Raw genomic sequence first — 21251 nt, 5'->3', positions numbered from 1 at the left:
TGGGGAACGTAGTAGTTTTGATTGTCATTGTGACTTTATATGTGTATATTCAGCATCAGGAGAAAGAGTTCAAGGACTGGTTACTCGAATGGTGTAGGATCTACCGGATCTTACTATGAAACCCAACTCAATAAACTTAACCGTTTCTCCCTTGAACATTAATGATTAAACATGATCTCATTTTTGCCCACAATCTCCTCAACGGTCACAATGATATACCTCAGGATCTACTATTCATTCCTATACCAGAAAAAAGTCTACGCAGACACTACAAGAAACTATTTCAGTAATTGAACTGGAGGAGGGCTGCTTTCTTAATCAGGATCCCTAGGTCTTGAAATAGAATTCCAAGACAGGTAATAAATGTGCCAACAAGAATTTAAGGTGAATTCAAACAAAGTGTTGGACTACTGCATCATCTTCTGTACACTGTAGACATTTTTGCAGTGCAGGAGTGAATAACAGATCCTGAGGTATATCATATCATAATGATCGTTGGGGAGATTGTAGGTCAAAATAAGATCACTGTGTAATCATTGATATTCAAGAGAGGAAAGGTTAAATAATTTACTGAATCGGCTTTCGTAGAAAGGTTCAAAAGATCCTGCATCATTCGAGTAACCAGTTGTTGAACTCTAAATTTCTACTACTCTTTTTCGACATGGCAACTGAAGCATGCTTGCTTTATTTTTTTGCCAAATAAATTGAACTGAATTTGAACTGAATAGATTCATAAAAAATAATATTGTAGGCTTTACATTTGTAAAAGTAGGACTTTTCCACTTATATTGTTTATCATCTCAGAAAGTTTCTGCCTGCACTTGATTCTTATCTTGTAAATGAGTCTTAACTGTGAAAAAAAAAAAGAGGGTCATTAAAAGCTTATTCTTCATTTAGTTACTAGTTAGTTATGTTGAAGGAGTTTGAATTAATTAGCAGCCATCTTAATTTTCTAGCAGTCTATTCTTACTGTCACACACATTATCACTTTTTAGAGAGAGTTATTCAACAAGGGAGATAATTACCATATTACAGTTATTTTTGCTATAGTATTATGCTTGTTAATATATTAATAAACAAATCTATGCAAAAACTACTCAATTTTCACAATATTTCATGGAAAGGTAGCAAATGAGCCAATGAAGAACTCATTAAATTTTGGTGATGAAAGAATGGATCTTTTCATTTTCTTGAGAAAATAATTTCATATGGATCCATTATACTTAGTTAACCGAGCCTGATTTTAGATCCATAAAATTAAAGAAGGCTGTTGGTGTATGTTTGTTTTCCTGAGTATCAATGTATATATTTTTAAAAAATTAATGGCCTTTTTTATTTTCATAGATATAGAATTTGTTTCAAGCGTACTTTTTAAAACTAAACTACAAATCGATTCAGATGAGATAGATCAGCTGAAGAGAGCTTGATATTGGGACCTAAAACGGTTCCCTATTATCAGGTATGAAACTGACGGTACCAATGGCTTATCTAAACTTCTGACAATAAACATATGTATAGGAACCAGTACAAAGGGAAAATGAAGGTATAAAAACTATAGTAATATACATAGATTTATTCATTTGTTTAATAGGTGTATACATCAATTGAGGTATTATATACTTTCATTTTCTCTCTTTACTGATTCCTATATAAGCTCCTACAATTTTTGTTGAACTTTATATTATCCCAATAAGTCATCTCTTAAAGAATTGAATTTATTCTTTCTTTAACTTACATATATATATATATATATATATATATATATATATATAGTATGTTTATTTATAAAAACATTATTAGCTATAAGTACATACATATTTCTGCAGGGCCTCAATTCAGAGACATTTTTTCATCAGACTGTAGTGTTAACTTGAAATCAAACTAAAAAATATTAACTTCTTTGTGTCTATATATATATATATATATATATATATATATATATATATATATATATATACACTAAAATCGACTTCAAAGATAATATTTATCTTCATATCAGAAATAATCTTAAAATAATAAAAAAAGTTTGATATACTAGATAGAGCAATAAACAAAAAAAATTGATGAGGAAAAAATTGAACAAATTACAATATTTATTAATTCATCAAATATTTAAAGAACCAAAATACCTTAGAAAATTATTCTTCTTTTTGATTTCTTTGTTTGAATATTTGATGGATTAAAAAATATTGTAATTTGTTCAATTTTTTTTCATCAATTTTCTTGCTTTGTCAAACTTACAAAAATTCTGCCCTTGAAATTATGAGATAGTAAGTTGATTATATATATATATATATAAACAAACAACTCCATTAAAAACAAAAGAAAAAAACATACAAAAAAAATAGTGTCACTGTCTTTTGATAATGTTATACTGTTATATAAGCAAGTAATAACAAATGTAGGAATTACTAACATCACATTTGACAATATAAAACATTCAGGCCACCATGTCAAGACAAAAATGACATTATTATTAATCACAATGTTAGCATTAAATATTATATTTAATTAAACCAGCATATAATTAAAAGAAAAAAAAAAAGTTTTTAGACAGTAGGTGTTTTTTAAATTTTGTTTAAAAAGTTAAAATCAGTAAAATGATCACCAATGTAAAATGGCTGCTCATGTTTTGGCAGAGGGAGTATTCAGAAAATTTAAAACAAACATTTTTAAAATCTGTTTTTGTTTACTAATTTTCAAATAAATATATATTTTTCTAAAATAAATATATTTTTTTTGAAACATTCGTTTCACTTTAATATTAATTAAAAAAAAATGATTTGTAAACAAAAATATAAAAGGTTATTACATTTGAATATTTTAAAATGGGTTAAAAAGTGAATTTCTTATTCAATTTAAAAAAAAAATGAATAAGAAATTATAAACAAATTATAAGGTTATAAATTATAAATCCATAGTTATTATTAGATTCACAGTGCCTGCAAATGAGCTGCCACTTCAAATAAAGCCATATAGATTTCTTATTACCAAAAAGTATTTATTTTTATTAGAGGATTTTTGTGTACAGCTTTTTATAATGTGGCATAGGTTTTGAACTTTCTTTTGAAGCTGGCTAATTTTTTATATTTAAAAACAGTTTTGTCCTTTACTTTTTAAGAGGACTGATAAAGATTAAACTGTGTCCTAATTTATGTCTGTTTAAAAAAAAAAAAAAATAATGTTCTTTATCTTTTTTAGCCTTCATGCTTTATTATTTTATTACATTATATATCATAATAGCTTTAAGTATATGAATAACGATCAAAGATCCCTAGCTTCAGAAATTGATTAATTTGTATCTTTTAAATACAATTCAAAGTGCTTGGGTTGGTAATTAGATATCTAAAAAAAATTTTTTTAATGCATTTTAACTAAAAACACTCAAATTAGTAAAAATTCCCAAAGAATGATTAAGTAGATCTGGTAGAATACTTTTTTTTATAAAAAAAAACAAAAAAAAAAAACATCGTCATTAATGATCTGCCATTTTCTTATTTGAAATGGAGAAAGTGAAAACACGGGAGATAAGTCTGTTTGTCATAAGAAATTAATCTAATAGTCTATTATAGACTAAAACAATAAAATTGTAAAGTAAATTTTATTTATTCTTGTTATTTTTCTACTTTATTATTTTTTTTCATAATTTTTGAAATCTTTCCTCATTTTGACATGACATATGGTTTACTTAAAATGCATTTTTAAATATCCAATTATAACGCAGAAACACTCAATTTAATTTTAAATCTTTAAGAAAAAAGAAGCTTGTCCTCTTGTGGAGGCAAGTAAACAGGGATTTATTTTTAATCTTATTTTTAAGAAATTTGCTTCTGTTCTGGTTTTGAATAATATTAATTAAAAAAAACAAACAAACAAACAAAAAAAAACATTAAAATAAAATAAAATAAAATGCCATTTAATTCATTACTTTATTGTTTGTTATATTTTATGTATATATTTAGGTTATATCCAGAAATCCAAACCACTTTCGGTCCCCAGCTTGTCAGATACTTGGTCCAGCATCTATATAATGTTCATACTCCTTGGACAGACATCAAAACAAAAATCTATTATTTATTGTACATGGACCCATGCATCCTCCCAATATATATATATATATATATATATATATATATATATATATATATATATATATATATGAAATAAAAATTACAGTTAAGTTTACCAAAATGATCCAAGATGGTAAAACTAAAGTATATTATAAATATTAAAGAATTAATATTCATAAAGTAATCTCAACCAGATGTAAAAGCTCGAGATATATATATATATATATATATATATATATATATATATATAAAATAGAAAAATAATCCTAATTTTCTACAGCGCAGTTTAAACCGAAAAGGATATGAAGAGATTTTTTTTCCATTAACTGTTATGTGAAATTAAGAAAATGGCCATAAGAAAACGATGATGCGAACATGTATTTATATATATATATATGTATGTATATATATATATATATATATATATATATATATATATATATATTTTTTTTAAAGAATCATTCTGAGCGTGTTGGCCCCTCTCATTACTTTGATAGATAAATAAATAAATGCAATTAGAAAAATTGGCAGGATTTTTTTTTTTATACATTTCAAAAATAAACTAGGAATATTAAGGGAAGTTTTTACTAATTAAAAAAAAATTAATAAATAAATAGAATAAATCAAATAATAAATAATTAATTAAAAAAAAATATATATATATATTATTTATCCCCAAAGACCCCTTGTTTCATAAAAGTTAGCAAACAAAATTCTCTTTGACAAAGTCACTTTTTTTTTCAAGTTAAAAATAAAATATTTTGTTTTTTTAAAAGAACTTTTAAATTAGTAAAAAAATAAAGATAAAAAAAGGAAAAAAAAGTGGTAAAAAAAAAAAAAAAAAAAAGGAAATATTTTTGGCTTCCTTTCCCCATCATATGAAATTAAAAGAATTTTTTTTTTAAATTAAAGAAATGAATAATTTAACATAAAACAAAAAAGTTTGGATTGGTTTTAGTTAATCCTTAATGGTAACTAAAGAATGGCTGACCATATCCACTTGGAACTTTCTGTCAATGTAGGAGTTGCTCCCCCCACAGGTTGCTTTGTGTTTAGCCAGAGAATATCGACTGGTACAGAGTAATCCACAGCCATCACACAAAAGTTTCCGTGTTTCTCGTGAGTTCCCACCCTGACGAGATTCAAAGTCTTCACATGGAATGAAAACCTTCTTAAACTCATCATCCTGACAGTCGACGGGAACGTGCGTCTCCTCGTGCAGTTTGAGTGCCTTCTGCGTCACAAAACACTTGATACATTTCGAGCACTTAAACAGCTCAGCTGTGTAATGAGTTTGATGGTGGGCTTTCAAGTCGGAGGCCAGTGCAAACTTCTCCCCACACATTTTGCACGTGAAGCTCATTTTGTTGTCAACATGATCTCGTTCGTGCAGGTAACAATTTACCCGCTGGTGGAACTCCTTGTTGCAAAATTTACACGTAAACCGGTCCTTAGCGTGTATTCGAGTGTGCTGTTTTAGCTTGTTATGACAAGTAAACTCGCAGTTGCATAGATTACAACTGACTTTCTCTGCCTTCTGAGCGTCGATATGTGAGAGCCTGCACATAATGTAGGAAAGGACGTGCTTGAAGTGACGGCCGCAGAACTCGCACTTGTATTTACTGCCGATGTCCGTGTGATTGTCCATGTGATCAAGAAAGAGGCAGGTTACGCTGAATGACTGATGGCACATATAGCATGAGTGAGGCGTGTCTCCGGCAAATAGGCTTGTATACTCCCAGAGTGAGTCGCTGCGCGAGTGATATTTGCCGCAATATTCACAGCTTTGTTCTTTGCACGCGCTTTCTGAAAATGACGATGACGACGAGTATGATGATGATGATGATGATGATGATGATAGTGATGAAGAGAAGGGTGGTTGAGGCTGGCTGTTATTTTTTATTTTCTTATCCTGAAGAGCGTTATAGCACGAACTAACAACCTCTGACCTCTTGTGGTTTTCGTTTGTGTTTGCGACAAGTTCGGGATGGTTTACACTGTTGTTTTTGGTTGACGCATGTGCACGATGAGGTATATCGATTGCACCAGTGAGCACAGCACGGAGAATTGAGTGACCACTGGACCTGGTGTTGCAGTTGACCGACGGGCTAACTTTTTGGACTTTGTCCTTTTTTGCGGCGGCAGCAGCAGCGATGGCAGCTGTGGTACCGCTTAGATTCGGTGTTATTTCAACAATGTCATACGAACGTGCGACGGTGCCTAGTCGCGTATTTGAAACCGAGAAATCATTCTTGCTTTCACTAACGCCACAAGAGAGGGGAGCCTTGCGGTGGTGCGTGAGTTTGGAATAATCTGCATGCTCTACACTGTCTGGAATGTACTTACCTGTCAACACAGCCCGTAACAGACGGGAGTTGTTTAATTTAGGGTTAGTCGCAGGCCAGCTTTTTGCTGCCTTGTTTGTGTCAACAGCAGTAAGGGCGGCTCGTAAGAGCTGCGAGTGTTTGGCGCCAAGCCCTTGTGAGTCTTTCTCAGCATTATTTAATGCAGCTCTCAGTATTTCCGAACTGGTCTGTTTGGGGGCGGAATCATTAAGATTTTGATTAGGTCTTTTGGAATTGTCTGAGGCTGTTAATGCTGCCAATAGCAATTGACACTTAGCCTTTTGGGGTTTGTCATAAACGATGTCATCATCATCGTTACCATTGTCAGCAGTATGTGTCGAGTTTTGTCTATTGCTGTTGTTAAAGACATTAAATATTTTCTCTCCGTTGTTCTTAATTGTAGAGGCATGAATACTGTCGGTGCTATCCAGAAGATTTGAGCACAAAGCTGGGATAGCATTAAAACTGGAACCCGTCTCGGTTTTTATGGCAGTTGGGGATATTTTCAGTCGAGTGGGAGAATGAGAACCACAGTTGAGTTTTTTTCGAGGAACCATGGGGTCTACTGAAGTGAGTGCTGCTCGAAGGATTTGTGATTTTATGGGAGATTTTTCTTGCTGGTTTGTGTTGGGCTTGCTAAATGAGCCAGAAGTTGGCGATAAGTTAACTGCAGAAAAGTGTCCATCCTTGATGTTGGCTGACATAAATGATTTTGAAGTACCAATTACAGAGTGCTGAGTGTTGGCACTGTCTCTCAGTTCACCAATTCCTTCGGTAAGTACTCTGCGTAATATTTGAGCATCAGTGTTGGACTTTTTCTGGAAGATACCCGATTCTCGGCTTGTGCTAGTGATATCCGCCTCAAGGAAATCATCGGGGACGTTCTTTTTGTTAATAAATGAGGGCATTGAGTTTCTCTCATTGAGAACCTTTTTTCTTTTGCAAGGAACTGAAGCAACCCTGTCGTCTTCGTTGCTTAATGCGTTACAAAGAGACGGGTCATTGATTTTTCTTTTGTGAGCAGACTGTAGAATCGTACTAAGATCTGATGGTTCTGCTTGTTCTCGGCAATCACCAGGTGATGGTGGGGGACCTTTGGATAAAACATTGGCACTAATTACAGACTTGGAAGAAAAATAACACGATGCCATTGAACGAGAACTTTCACGTTCAACCTTAATTTTTTGGTCATATTCAAAAGGATGTTCTCTTGCAAATACGCCATCGTCACTATCTTGCTGTTTTTCCTTTTTAAACAAAGAACATCTTGATAAACCGTTATAGTTATTTCTCACATTCTCACTATCATCTCCATCACTGAATTGTTCATTAACTTCCATCTTTAATTCAAACTTATTATTGGAACTGACAATTTTATTTTGGTCCTGTGCATTCTTCCAGCTTAAATTATTATTGCCTATTGTTTCTGGTTCTGACTTTATGTGGACCAGGACAGGATTCGCAGTCTGCCGTGTCTTATACTCACTTCGGTTCCAAGCTGAAGTTGTACTTTGAGAATCTATATAAAAACGATTACTTTTATCATTAAACACAGTTTTACAGTTACCTGACAAGTTTTTGAACTCCATTAACGAACGTTCGCCTTGAGCGGTCTGTTCAGTTTTGATAACTTCTACAGATGCGTTATCTTGGCCTGAGATAATACGAGAAGACACTGACCGTGAATTTACCTGCACATCATGGTTGCCGACTCCGTTTGACTTGCTGTCAGCTATTACTGGTTGGCTCTTGAAGTTATGGTTATTTTGATGTGACCACTGGTCTAGGGACACCATCGGAGAAGTCAGAGCTAGGAAAAGACGGCTTTTATTCAAGGATTCAGGCTTTTTACAGTTTGTTTCTGTTTTAAATCCATTTGACTCTGTGTTTTGTAGATTGTCATCTGTCGGATGAGTCACACCGGAAATAAGAGCCTCGAGCAATTTGCTGTGTCTGCTTGGTGCTTTCTGGTGTGACTGGCATGGTTTTTTGTCACAGACAGTTTCACCGGAAGGTTGTTCCACAACAGATTTGGTCAATTTTATGGCTGGACGTGGCTTGAGCTGCGTTGAGGTAAGTGCAGCATGGAGGTGTGGGTTGGCTAATTTTATGTCTTGTTTTTGTTGGGATGTGTTACTGAGGGTCCCGAAGTTATCAGATGATGTCAACACAGCACGGAGTAGACTATCCATCCTTGGTACGAATAACAAAGTAGAAAATAGACAAAATGCAAATGTCTAAAATTTGACAAAAAAAAAAAAATTCTTATTTTTTTTTAATGCAAAAAAAAATACTGAAATTGTGCTCGTAAATAGATTCGCAATCGATGAAGCAAAGCAAGTGAGCGTGTGTTTTTTCATGGAAATGGCAGATTGTCGAGTTTGTAGATGGAAAAAGGTTTCGGCAAAAATAAAATGCTTTAGGTTAGGAAGTTCTTGTTGAGAGAATAGTCCGAGCGACAGAGTAGTTGAGTCTGGAGTTTCTTGGATCCATCGTAACATTACAGTGTAGAGATGAAAGTATTTAAAAAAGAAATAAAAATGGGAAAAAAAAAGTTAGTTCTTTAAAACAGCAGAACTGAAAAGGATCTTCTCACAGTTTCTTTCTTTCATGATGAAGGGCAAAGTTGTGCTGTTCCATATTTTTAAAAAACATTGTTCATTAAAACAGCACTTTCTTATTCATCAAAATGGCTGCATTGTTTCTGTAAAACCTAGAAAGAAAAAAAAAAAAAAACAAAGAAAATTATTTATTGTTTCATCACAAAAAGTTTATCAAACCTATAATATCATATGGTAAAATTTAATTAAAAAGAAAAAAAAAAGTTGACCCCCTCCCTTCCTCCCCAAGCTCAAAAGCTGACCAATGGGCAGCCTTTATTCTAATTTATTCCTGTTGGAACTTTATTGAAGCCATATCATAAAGATTCATACAAAATTTCAGACAGATCGGTTCCAGTAGTTTCTGAGAAAAAGTGAAACGGACAGAGAGACACACAAAGTGAAATATAATATAGATTAAAATAATATGAACCCTCAAAAACACTAGCTGCTAACTTTGGTACAATTTTACTGAATAATTTTGAATCAATAAACGTTTTTGTTAGTGGTAGTAGTAGTAGCAAAAGTAGTATTATAATTTTGACCCTCATACACCTGTTATGCAAAATTTGGTTGAATTTTTGTTTTGATGATGATGCTGCTGCTGATGATAGGCTTTCGAGACTTGCTCAGTCAGAAAGTATGCTTAAATATAATATTTTGATTTGTGCAGATTTCATATTTAATATTATGGAGGCAATTCTCTATTGATTAGTATATAGTACCTAATATATAGTAGGGATTTCGAAAATTAATAAAAAAATAAATAAATAAAATGTGACTTGGATGCGAGCAGCTAGAATTGAAACCAAAACATATAGCTCTCCAACATTATTCATTACCATCTGAGCTAAAAACATATGCATATAAAAACTAAACATGTACCGTTGTTAAACGTATAAATGTATATTAGCTATTTTTACAAGTTAAAAACCAAATTGAGTTTGTTCCACATGTCCAAATCTGCTATATATCAAGTTTGTAGACCAAAAATTGACAGAGTAGTTTGGTAAAGATAATTCTGCACTCAGACAGACAATATCACTTTATATATCTATCTATACTCCTGTAAATTTTTTTTTGTGCATTGATATTCATATTAAATACCCTTTTTTTCTATTTATTTAAAAAGAAAATACAACGTTGTGATATGGGTTGTGGAATTGCATTCACTAGCAAAAGATCTAGCTAATTTGCATATTCTTTTAAACATTCATTTTAATTAATTCCTTATTAGTTTTTTTGGTTTTCTTATGGAATGATCATCTTTAGTTAACTATTACATGTAATTATATTCATGCAGATATTCTACATGATTTATACTTGTGTAATATTTGCGTAATAGTAAACACAAACCTCTTTCTTTATATATTTATGTATGTGTATATATTTTTGTTAAAAAAATTTTTCCTATCAAACTCCTGTCACATTTTGGTTTACAGACATGAAACTTAATATATAGGGTATTCAAACCCATGCAAAACTTTATATTTGGGTTTCAGCCGGGGAAAATAGGTGCAAAAGTGTGAAAATTAAAAAAATAAAATTCGCCAGGTGAAGGTCGAATGACGGCATTACGAATATGCATGCATGACGTAATAGCTGTTGATTCATGTTTTAATTTTTAGCTTTGCAGTAAACATGTCTTCATAGTACAGTCATTAACGTCAAAGGAAAAGTAAATCATAAGCTAAACGTTTTGGTTTCGAAACTTAGTGGTGGCACACGAGTCATTTTTTTAACGTTTTAAATTTTTACTATATATTGGGTGCAATATAATCTATAATATAAATCTCACCTGTCTGTTTAAATGTATGTATGTATGTATGTATGTATGTATGTGTGTCAGGTCATGTCATATGCTACTGGTACCATGTAACCCAGTACTACCTGCCTCATGGTCGGGTCACCGACGACTAAAATGGTTCCCCCACCAGACTTGTTTGGTGAGGAGGGCGGCTAGTCTCCCTGACGGATTAAAAACAAGACCTTCCAAAGGGCGAATGAACTCTTTTTCTGGGTCAACGGTCAACTGTGTGTGTGTGTGTGTGTGTGTGTATATGTGTATTGGAGTAGAGAGGGCTCCCGTAAGCTGTGGTGAAGGCAACCTTTCTAGGAGAAGCAAATCTCTGATTTAAAAAACCATAAAGCGGAAGACCAGTACCCGCATTAAGCTGGTCTGCAGTTTAATTTGTTGCTGGCTATCTTGCTCTTGCTTGTTGCTGGATCTCAACATTTTGAACCGAGAGAGAGATTTAGCTGTCGTACAAAGCTAAGACTCTGTAACATCATATTTGTATAGATACTCCCTCAGACATTTGGGCTCATGGATTTTAAATGTCTGAGGGAGTGGCACTCGTCTGACAAGACGTTGCAATCATCATCATGTATGTCTGCCTAAAAGTTTCGACAGATGTGACAGATTTTCATGAGATCGGTATTGTTTTGAAGCTTGACCCTTCGGATGACAAATATCGAACAATTAACTAAAAACATTAATTCCTTCACCCTCAACTGGGCCCTTTTCTTCAGGGAGGGGGGGGGGGTCGCTTTTTTTTTCGCAGATATTTTCACTTTTCACAAATTTATCTCCTCTTTTCGATTGACTAGCCTTAATTTAAACCTTCGCCACTTCTGGTTTGGCGATGGGTGTAACAACAAAGATGTTATGTTTTTTTTTTCATGTTCTTCTCCTCCTTTGCAGTACGGGATCGAGCCTTTCTACCCACTTTTTTTTTTCTTTTTTTTTTTGCTCACGACACACCTCCAAATACCCGGGCAACGCCAGGCACCCAGGCTTGTATGATAATAAATACGGAATCTGCATTAATCAAAATATCCTATATATCCTATAGCTTATATTATGACCGGGCAAAGCCGGGTGGCCTGCTAGTATATATATATATATATATATTAAGTAATGTGATTTATAATTTAAAAATTTTAAAAAAAATTTTTAAATTGAAAAATCAAATTTTAATTAAATTAAAAATCAGTTTCATAAGAAGGAACAACAACAAAGTCAATTATCTGTACGATCGTTTCGGAAATCCGTGCTTTTTATTTGTGGTATACATGAAGTCACGTGGAACAATTATACATAGTTTTTTTGTTAAGCACGGTCTCCTCATCAGCAAATTTAGGAGGATTTCTATTGAATTGAAAAGACACCAAAAATAAACCTAGCATTAAAAGTAAGGCAGATGAATCTGAAAAATTGAAGTAAAAGGTTTGGATTTAAAATTTATAAGAAAATTAGTATAGGTTAGAGATAGAAATGAGTAGAAAAAATATATATTTTTTTGAATTTACATAATAAATTTGATTTAAAAATATATAGATATAGTTACCTTTTAGTTTTTCTTTTTTTGAAATCAGGAACTGTATTTAAAGTAGTCATTTAGATGTTTGCTATAGCTTTTTATTTTATTGAATGATGAATTTTAAAAGGGCGACGCTCGTGCAGTAAATTGTTTCCGTTAGCGTATTTTGATTTAAAGACGCTACAGTTAATATCTATAGAGAGAGAATATTTATTTTGCAAGTTTTTAAGGGGAGATAATTGTCATGTGTTTTTGGCTTTATTTATTATTTGATTAACGAGTCTAAGGGCGGTAATTGGTCTAACTTAATTTATTAAAAAAAAAAAAAAAAAAAAAAAAAAAAAGTAATCTATTTTTACTAATGAGTAATTTTTAATGATTTAAGGTGGTTTATATTTATTAAATTTAAACCAACGTTTATGATTACATGATAGAAGCTCATGTCTTGAATTTACTAGTTTGGTTGTGCTTTTTATATCTTCATATTTTAAAATTTTTAGGGTTTCTTTTGTACATAATGTACAAAATTTATCTCCTGGTTTATATGATTTGCAAGTCTCAATTATTTGCCATTTTAAGTTGAAAGAAATATTGCTATTTTTTAGTTGCCAAATATAGTTGGATAGAGTAGTTTGGTTTGATAGAGAGTTATTTTTAAAAGAATGTTTGTGCGTTGAAATTCTATGTTTTATTGGGCCAGATGTGGAACCAATATATATTACCTCTTGATTATTATGATTATTTTCCGTTAGGTCTATTGTTGGATTATAATGTGGTGGGTTGGTTAGTAATTGATCGGTAGATTGATTTAAGTTGGTGTTATTATTTAATCTGGTAGTTGAGTTATGGCTGTTGATAGGTTCTTGTATATTTGGAGTTTTTGATACTGTGCAGCTATAGATAGCATTTTTAATTTTACATGAGCCTTGTAGGGGACATTTATTCTTTCTTCTACAGTTACAGTCCGATGTATTTTGTATAGTTGTATTTTGTAGTTTATTAATTTTATTATTAGAGCTAATTATTTTCTGATGAAGGTTAGGCATAGTAGAGTAAGAGACTTTAATTGTGTTCTTATTGAAAATCTTATTATATCTATGGGGGGCTTTAAAGTTCTTATCTAATATTTTAAAAAATTCTCTAGCTATGTTTGTTTCTAGGTTTTTGGAATACGGGGGGTTGAACCATAGGATCTCCTTGTGTCTATTCTTACGTTTGCGGGTTTTAGTTTTTTGTTTATTTATATTATTATCTAATATTTGTAGTTTGGTTTTATCTTTTTTTGTCTCCTGGTTATTTTTCTTAACTCGTATACGGGAAGACATTGCCATATTATATGTTATTACGCTCTTAATAGGTTTATTTTTAATGCAGTTTATGTTTCTATCATTTTCATTTATGAATTTAATTTGTGAATTATATCCAGAGTTTTTAAGGGCTTCATTATATATATATATTATAATCCACATTAGTAAATAGCAATAGTATTCGTAGGTTATATCCTCCTTACTATTACACGTAGGTGTTTCATGCTAAATTTGATACTATTGTTGCCAATAGTTTTGGAACCTATAAGTGTTTTACTGTTTATAGTTTTGGAAGTAGTAATATCAGTAGTTTGGATAAATAATTTCATCACCCGATCGCACAACTGACATCTAACTGAAAAACCAAACATGGAGACAAAATGCTCGACTATAATATACACTAGACAGTGACCCATTGGGCCAGTATTTGTTATATCTCTTTATACACTACTACAGCGTTGTGGATTTTGTTACATAACCAGGCTGGGGTAGGGTGGGGAAAGCTTGAATAGTTGATAGGGTTGAGAAAATAAGGTAAGCTAAAAAAAATAAAAAAAATAAAAAAATAAAAAAAGGAAGAGCCCAGGAAAAATGGATTTCCAAGTGGAGGGATGGAAGTGCACACCTTGCCCATGAGTACCCAAGACAGCTTTGCCTTATGCCCGGGACAAATTCTATTGGAATGGACCCAAGATAACTTTATATTTCCCAAAGCTCCCAAATTGGAGTCACTTTAAGGTTGATGACTTTTGACCTTAGAAAATCCTTGGACACTTCTCTACCTTTAAGCAAAAATAAAATAGATGTTCTTCTTAGGGTTAGGATTGTGTCATATATATATATATATATATATATATATATATATATATATATATATATATATATATATATATATATATATATATATATTAGTGACCTGGTAAATACCACAGGGGAGACAACCAAAGCAGCAAAACTAAAACTGCCTGTCAGGACACTATATACAATACACACACAAATGTAGGCAAATTTGGGTATATTTTATTGGTTTGAAAATATAGGTTCTTTGTTATCAATTATCAAACTTTTAATCATAGAATATCATTATAATCTTCAAAAAAACCTGCAAATTTTCATGTAGTTTCGTCCCATAGAACCAAAGATATGAGCATTTCAATATTCAATATATATATATATATATATATATATATATATATGTACCACCTTTTTTGGCAATTTTATAAATTCGAAATCTCAGCGACTATTGATCAGAATTTAACAAATGAAGGCTCATTGGAAAGCTAATGACCTGAATTGTGTAGTGGGTTATATGACATTTGCTCTTAAGGTCGCACTTTAAGGAAATCATCCAGAGCCTATTTTTGTCACTTTTTTACAGCAATAAAATGTTTCAATCATAGTCATTTGTTTTCGTAGTTTTGCATATGAATTACAAAATATCTGATATTTTCCCAAAACCTCTGACCTTGATGGAGGGGAGACAAAACTTGCTGCTATGGTTTCAAATGATCTGAAATAACAGCAAGGGGAGAGTTGATTCCAAATATTTCTCATATGTTATATCTCTCCTCTTTGGTTACATAAAGTAAATTTCACATAAGAAATATTTGATACTGGAGATATTCATAATTGTACCCTATTTCCAACATATGAGAAATATTTGGAACCAAGTCTTCCCTTGCTGTTATTTCAGGTCATTTGAAACCATAACAGCAAGTTTTAGTTTCCCCTCCATCAAGACCAGAGGTTTTAGAGAAATATACATGAGAGAGAGAGAGAGAGAGAGAGAGAGAGAGAGAGAGAGAGAGAGAGAGAGAGAGAGAGAGAGAGAGAGAGTGTGTTTTCCGTGATAAGTGCTGTAGATAAATATGAATGGGAAAAAATAAGATGTTTTTTTTTTTAAATTAAATTCACCTTATTTTGGATTTCACTTTTTTCGCTGAAAGGAAAACTCTGATGGCTATACTAAGTTATATCCATATTATGGCCTCTAAAAACCTTTTAAAATAATTAAAAGAAACAGGAATTCGAAAAATATTTAGGATCAACAAATGTTCCACCCTCCCATACTTTTGTCATCGAAATCGGTGAAATTGTCCATTTTTCAATCAAATCAATTTATTGCCTGCTCTAGTTAGGGATCTTTCTGCAGTGTACCAGGAGAAAGCTACACCCCCCCCCACCGCCGCATCCTCACCCGCAGTGAAGTAGTTTACAATACGTTGTAGTCTACATGGCACTGTAGAGAATCTACTGTTTTAATAAAATTATCTGTAAATAATGGACTGATTTAAAGTTTAAAATGAAAAAGTCAAGTATCATGGTTCAATTGTGCTTTGAAAAGAAACATTCATTTCGAACACGCCTCTGTTTTATAATAGAATCTGTAGTTAATTTTATAGGCTGAACCTTTCTGCTTGTGCGATGATAAAACTTCTCAAATGCACTTGTGATGTTAGGCTGTATGAAAGTGTTAACTTTGGTCAAAATCGAACTTCATTCTTTAATAGGATTTTTTCGATTGTCGCTTTTCACTACTTATTGGAGGCATTCTGATACAAAAGCTACATAAGAACCTTCCGAAACATCAACTACCTTTTGTATGAAATTTAAAAAAAAAAAAAAAAAAAAAATCGGCCGAGCCGTTTCTGAATCCATAAGGAAAAAAACCTCTCTCTGAAACATGCACATGCAAAATTCCTTTCATATAATAGTTGACATAACAGAGTGTCCCAATAAAATGTATACACTCTTTAAATTATCTCAACTTGCTGGTCCTGGATATGAACTTAAACTGTATCCGATGGTGAGGCCCCAGCTTGCGGGCTTTGGGGAGTGTGGAGCCACCCTTTAATTGCCATTGCTCCCAGGTCCACTCTGACCCGGAGTGGTAGTACCTGTTAGGGTCCCAACTATGGGTTAAATAGAAACCGACTTAAAAAAATAAATATACTCTATTAAAAAATTGTTCTTCAAAAATCACTGGATTTGGCATTAAATAACCTGAAAAGGGTTGATATGCCGTAAAACAAAAACAACCAACCAACCTCAACTTGCTACATGAAAATGCCATCCAACGTTTTCGAGAGATGTGTAAGAATAAAGAATATTACTTCCAGTAGGATGAACCACATCGCCACAATCGTCATAACGTAACAGCCTATCTTTATGGTCACCTGCCAAACAAATGAGTAGGACGAAGAGTAAGTATCGAGTACTATCCACGGTCAGCGGATTTAACCCCAATGGATTTTTTGGAGGGGTGAGGAGGCATTTTGAACACAAGGTTCACACCAAAATACCAGCAACCATGACGGAGTTGAAAGCAACCACTGAAGGAGGATGTACCAGCATCCCAACTGAACTGATAAGAAACGTCTTGGATTCAATCAGTGAGCATTGTCAGCTGTTCCTAGACCACAATGGCCAATAACTTTTTTTTTTTTTTTTTTTTACACAGTGGTCACCACTTATCAAGGACTGGAAGCCACTCAGGGCTAAGGGTTATTGCAAGTACATTACGTTAGTGTGGAGATTTGATGAAGTGTTTACTTAAGGGGGCGGTTCATTAGGAATTTGTTAACGTTGGACTTGAATACATCCAAGTTGTAGTCAGGTGGAAAGCAGGCAGACGGAACAGAGTTTTGATTTAGGCACAGATAAAGAGTGGGGGAAATTTTTCATAGTGGATTCAACTAGACGGGTGTTTTTTGTGAAAGATTGGCGAGGGGGGACCAGAGATTGGAGTTCAGACGAGGACCTGCCATGGAAATAACGATAAAACAAGGATAGGCTCGCAACGTCTCTTCTGTGGGAGAGAGGTTGCAGGGTAGAGAAAACTATATGCAACTTGAACACTTTCGAGAATTAGTTGGTTTCCTCATTTGTTCACAATATTTTGATGGATGAAACTTTTCTTTATCTTAATAAATGTTGATTTTATAGACATTTAAAGAGTGTATGCATTTTATTGGGACACCCTGTACTCATTGTTCAAATTTCACAAAAAAAAAAAAAAACGGAGGTATCTTAATTTTATAAAGGACTTCTCCAGCCCTTTTGCATAAAATTAAATTAAACTAAATATAACCAACATTACCCACCTTTATGCCTAGCAGCTATGGTCCAAAATTCATCCACTCTAGTTAATTAGCTTAAGAGTGAATACTGTACATACAAACATATAAACGTATATACGCACCTAACATTATACGAGGGACGTTCCAAAAGTAATGACTCCTATATTTTATTCCGTCCAAATGGATCAGAGGGAATTGCAAATTGTGTTGATGTGATGACTGAACTTATGCATTCATGACCTGAAAGTTTAATTTCTCTTCTGCAGATATTGACAATGTGAGACTAAGAAAGCAACCCCTGTCATGAATGTGCATCAGAAGCAGAGATGTGTCACTGAATTCCTCCATGCAGAAAAATAATTGAACCGATCAACAATCACCAGTGCCTATTGAACGTTTATGAAGCCAATGCAGTTGGTGTCAGCACATTTAGGAGATGGGTTTATCGATTTCAGACTGGTGACAGATATGAGTGACAAAGTGTGCTCCAGACTTCTGAGCGAGACATCAAAAGAGGCTGGCAAAAGTGCATCGAGAATGGTGGTGACTATGTAGAAAAATAAATTCTGGAACAAGAAAGGTTCACTCGTTTTAATGGTACTACTCTCGTCTTTATAGCTCTTCAACGTTTTAGTTTTTGAGTTAAAAAAAAAAAAAGGAGGCCTTACTTTTGGAATGCCTCTTGTAGAAATATATATATATATATATATATATATATATATATATATATATATATATATATACATAGTATAATAGAAAGTTTAAATTATATTTAGAGAAAAATACCAAATTATAAAACTTCAAAAGCTAAAATTAATGAAACTAATAAATTAATTTGCTAAGATGCACTACAATTCATCATAGGTGTGTGTACATCTATGATGCAAGGGTGAACACTAAATGTACTTTAAGTGGATTTCGGGAAGCTTGCAAGTTTTAAAGCATGTAGTGTCTCGGCAACCAACACCTAATGTAGGCAGTTTGTTCGAAGCTTCATCAATTCTGAGTATAAACAAAAGGTTTCTGAAAACCATGTGAGCTGTGCTGCTTTCTGGCTTTGTAGGTGTTATGACACAGGGAGTTACCAAAGGTGCTCCAGGTTGTCGGTAAATTAGTTAATAATTATTGAGTCAGTTGATGTATGCCAGAGCTTCAATGAGTTTAAGCACAGGTAAGAAAAACATTCAGAATATGGCGGATGTCTGACGGAGGTTATTCGCTCGCTTGCACATCTTTGAATGGTTTCCAGGAGGTTAATATTCTGAGTAAGATGGGGGTTCCAGACTGATATGAATTTTAAGTGTGGTTGCACCGTAATTGTATACAGTTTTAAATAGATGGTTGGAGAGCAGCTAATAATGGTCATACTAAATGATGCCAAGACATTCTCAGCATTAAATAATGACTTAGATTTATAATTAACTAGCCTGGGTGCCCGGCGTTGTCTAGGCGTTTAAAAGAATGTGAAAAAAAAAACAAAAAAAAACATGATGTCTTTGCCGTTGCGTCCACTGCCAAACCGGAAGTGACGAAGGTTTAAACTAAGGCTAGTCAATCAAAAAGAGGGGTTGACTTTCAAAAATATCGGTGAAAAAAGCGACCCCTCCTTGTAGAAAAGTGCCCACTTGAGGGTGAAGGAATTGATGTTTTTAGCCAATTTTTCAATATTTGTTGTCTGAAGGGTCGAGCTTCAAAACTATACCGATCTCGTGAAAATCTGTCGCCTCTGTCAAAAGTTTTAGCCAGATATACAAACATACATACAAACAAACAAACAAACATACATTTAAACAGATAGGTGAGATCTATACTATAGATAAATAACTAGCGGGGGTACCTAGCGTTGCTCAGGTGTGTCGAGTACGGAAGCCCTCCCCCTCCCCCCCCCAAAAAAAAAGAAAGTAGGCAGCCCAAGTGGAGAGAAGTGTTAAAAAAAAGTGGTAGTAGGTAGGCAGGCAGGCAGGCAGGCAGGCTCGAACCCGTAATGCGAAGAAGGAGAAGAAGAAGGTAAAAAAACGTGACTTGAATTAGTTTAAATAAAAATAAAAGCAACATTATTTTGCTGACAACGTCGTGGGGCAGTGGTTAACGAGTTTGGGTCATAAGCTTTTAGTTTTCACGTTCGCGCCTATGTAATGGTCTATTTTTTTTTTTTAAACAGGTTTTTTTTTTTTAAAGGTTTAACATTTAAACAGGGTTAAAAGCTTTGTATTTGCCATAATAGTTTTCTTAATCTGAGGCTTACATAATGTGATTTTTTTTTTACACTAATCACTTTTATAAAGGTTATTTTGCTTAGTTTATTTATAACTGATTTATTTTCATTTTGTTTTCGTAACAACATGTAACCATGGTCTTTTTTTTTTTTTTTTTTTAAACAGTTTTGTAATTTTAAAAACAATAAAAATTAAAACATTTGGGTTATGTAATATGATTTTTTTCTTTTATTTTTCATTTTTTTAATAACGGTTATTCCGCTTAAAACAAATGTGCTTCTTTTTCTGCTTGATTACATTTTTCTGTTTTTATCCGTTCTTTCATTTTCGAGTTAGCAGCTGTATCTACGGGTAATTGCCATTTTCATTTTTTTTAAAGGGGTTGGTTATTTTTTGTTTGTTTGTTTGTTTTGCACTTGCATGGGTACTTGCTCGATTAAAACATTTTTTTTTTTTAGGTCTAGGTTGCTCAATGGTCTCTCCACATTTGGGCAATGCTGGGTACCCCTGCTAGTCTATTATATAAATCTGAGCCGTCTGTGTGTGTGTTTGTATGTCCGCTAAAAAATTTTGTGATCTGCATCAAACTGGCATGAATGTGGCATCGTTAGAAAGAGCGATCTCTCGGACACATAATATCAAAAAATTAGAAAAAAAAAATCATCAATTATTCATGTAGAAATGTCGTTTTATTTGAAGAGGAGGAATCAGGTAAAAACCTTGGTTTCAATGCTGTTTGTAAATCGCGCATGAACGATTAATTTGTTGTTTTATTTTAAAAAGCTAAATTTACAATGTTATAACATGTGGCGTCATGGTCTGGTCGATAACATGTTTGTTTATGAACTTAACTTTTGCAAGTTTGCGTCCACCTTACAGCATGTTTTTCTTTTTGTTTACAAAATTTTGCATTTGGTCTCACTTTTTGCTGATGGCGCCCAAGCCCAGTTTTATTTATTTATTTAACCGTATTTTACGGCCGCGTAAGCACCCCCCCCTTCTTCCTTGTTAGTTTTATAAAAATAGATATTGGCTTAATTTCTGTCAGTTTGAAAAATACATTTTGATAAAGTCATTACAACAAAAAAGTACGAAGAAACACTTAAATATATTAATTTGTTTGTTCTTATTGCAAGAATGACTTGACTTGTTATTATCATTATTAACATTTTTTTTATTATTTGCATGATTTTTTTTTTTTTAAATCATGTTCATCCCAAACAAGGCACATTGCCACTTGGACGTAAGAGGGCTACTATTTGGGACCATGTTTAGAGAAGATGAGCAAGATGCCGATTTACGTTACATTTA

The 21251-nt window shown here is 32.9% G+C and overlaps 1 protein-coding gene across 1 annotated transcript in view; it reads right to left on the bottom strand.

Moving 5' to 3' along the window:
* Positions 1-4288: 4288 nt before the first annotated feature.
* The window catches only part of LOC145277069 (uncharacterized), a 123353-nt gene continuing 106390 nt past the window's right edge, over positions 4289-21251 (bottom strand). Inside the window, exon 2 of the mRNA XM_080128734.1 lies at positions 4289-9128. Within this exon, the coding sequence (XP_079984860.1) occupies positions 5029-8607 (3579 nt within the window). The 5' untranslated portion in view covers positions 8608-9128 and the 3' untranslated portion in view covers positions 4289-5028. The remainder of the gene's footprint in view (positions 9129-21251) is intronic.

The sequence above is a fragment of the Euprymna scolopes genome, chromosome 1, assembly GCF_053919585.1.
Source record: "Euprymna scolopes isolate OS-2025 chromosome 1, ASM5391958v1, whole genome shotgun sequence".
Classification (NCBI taxonomy): Eukaryota; Metazoa; Mollusca; class Cephalopoda; order Sepiida; family Sepiolidae; genus Euprymna; species Euprymna scolopes.
This window is presented reverse-complemented; position numbering and strand designations above follow the sequence as displayed.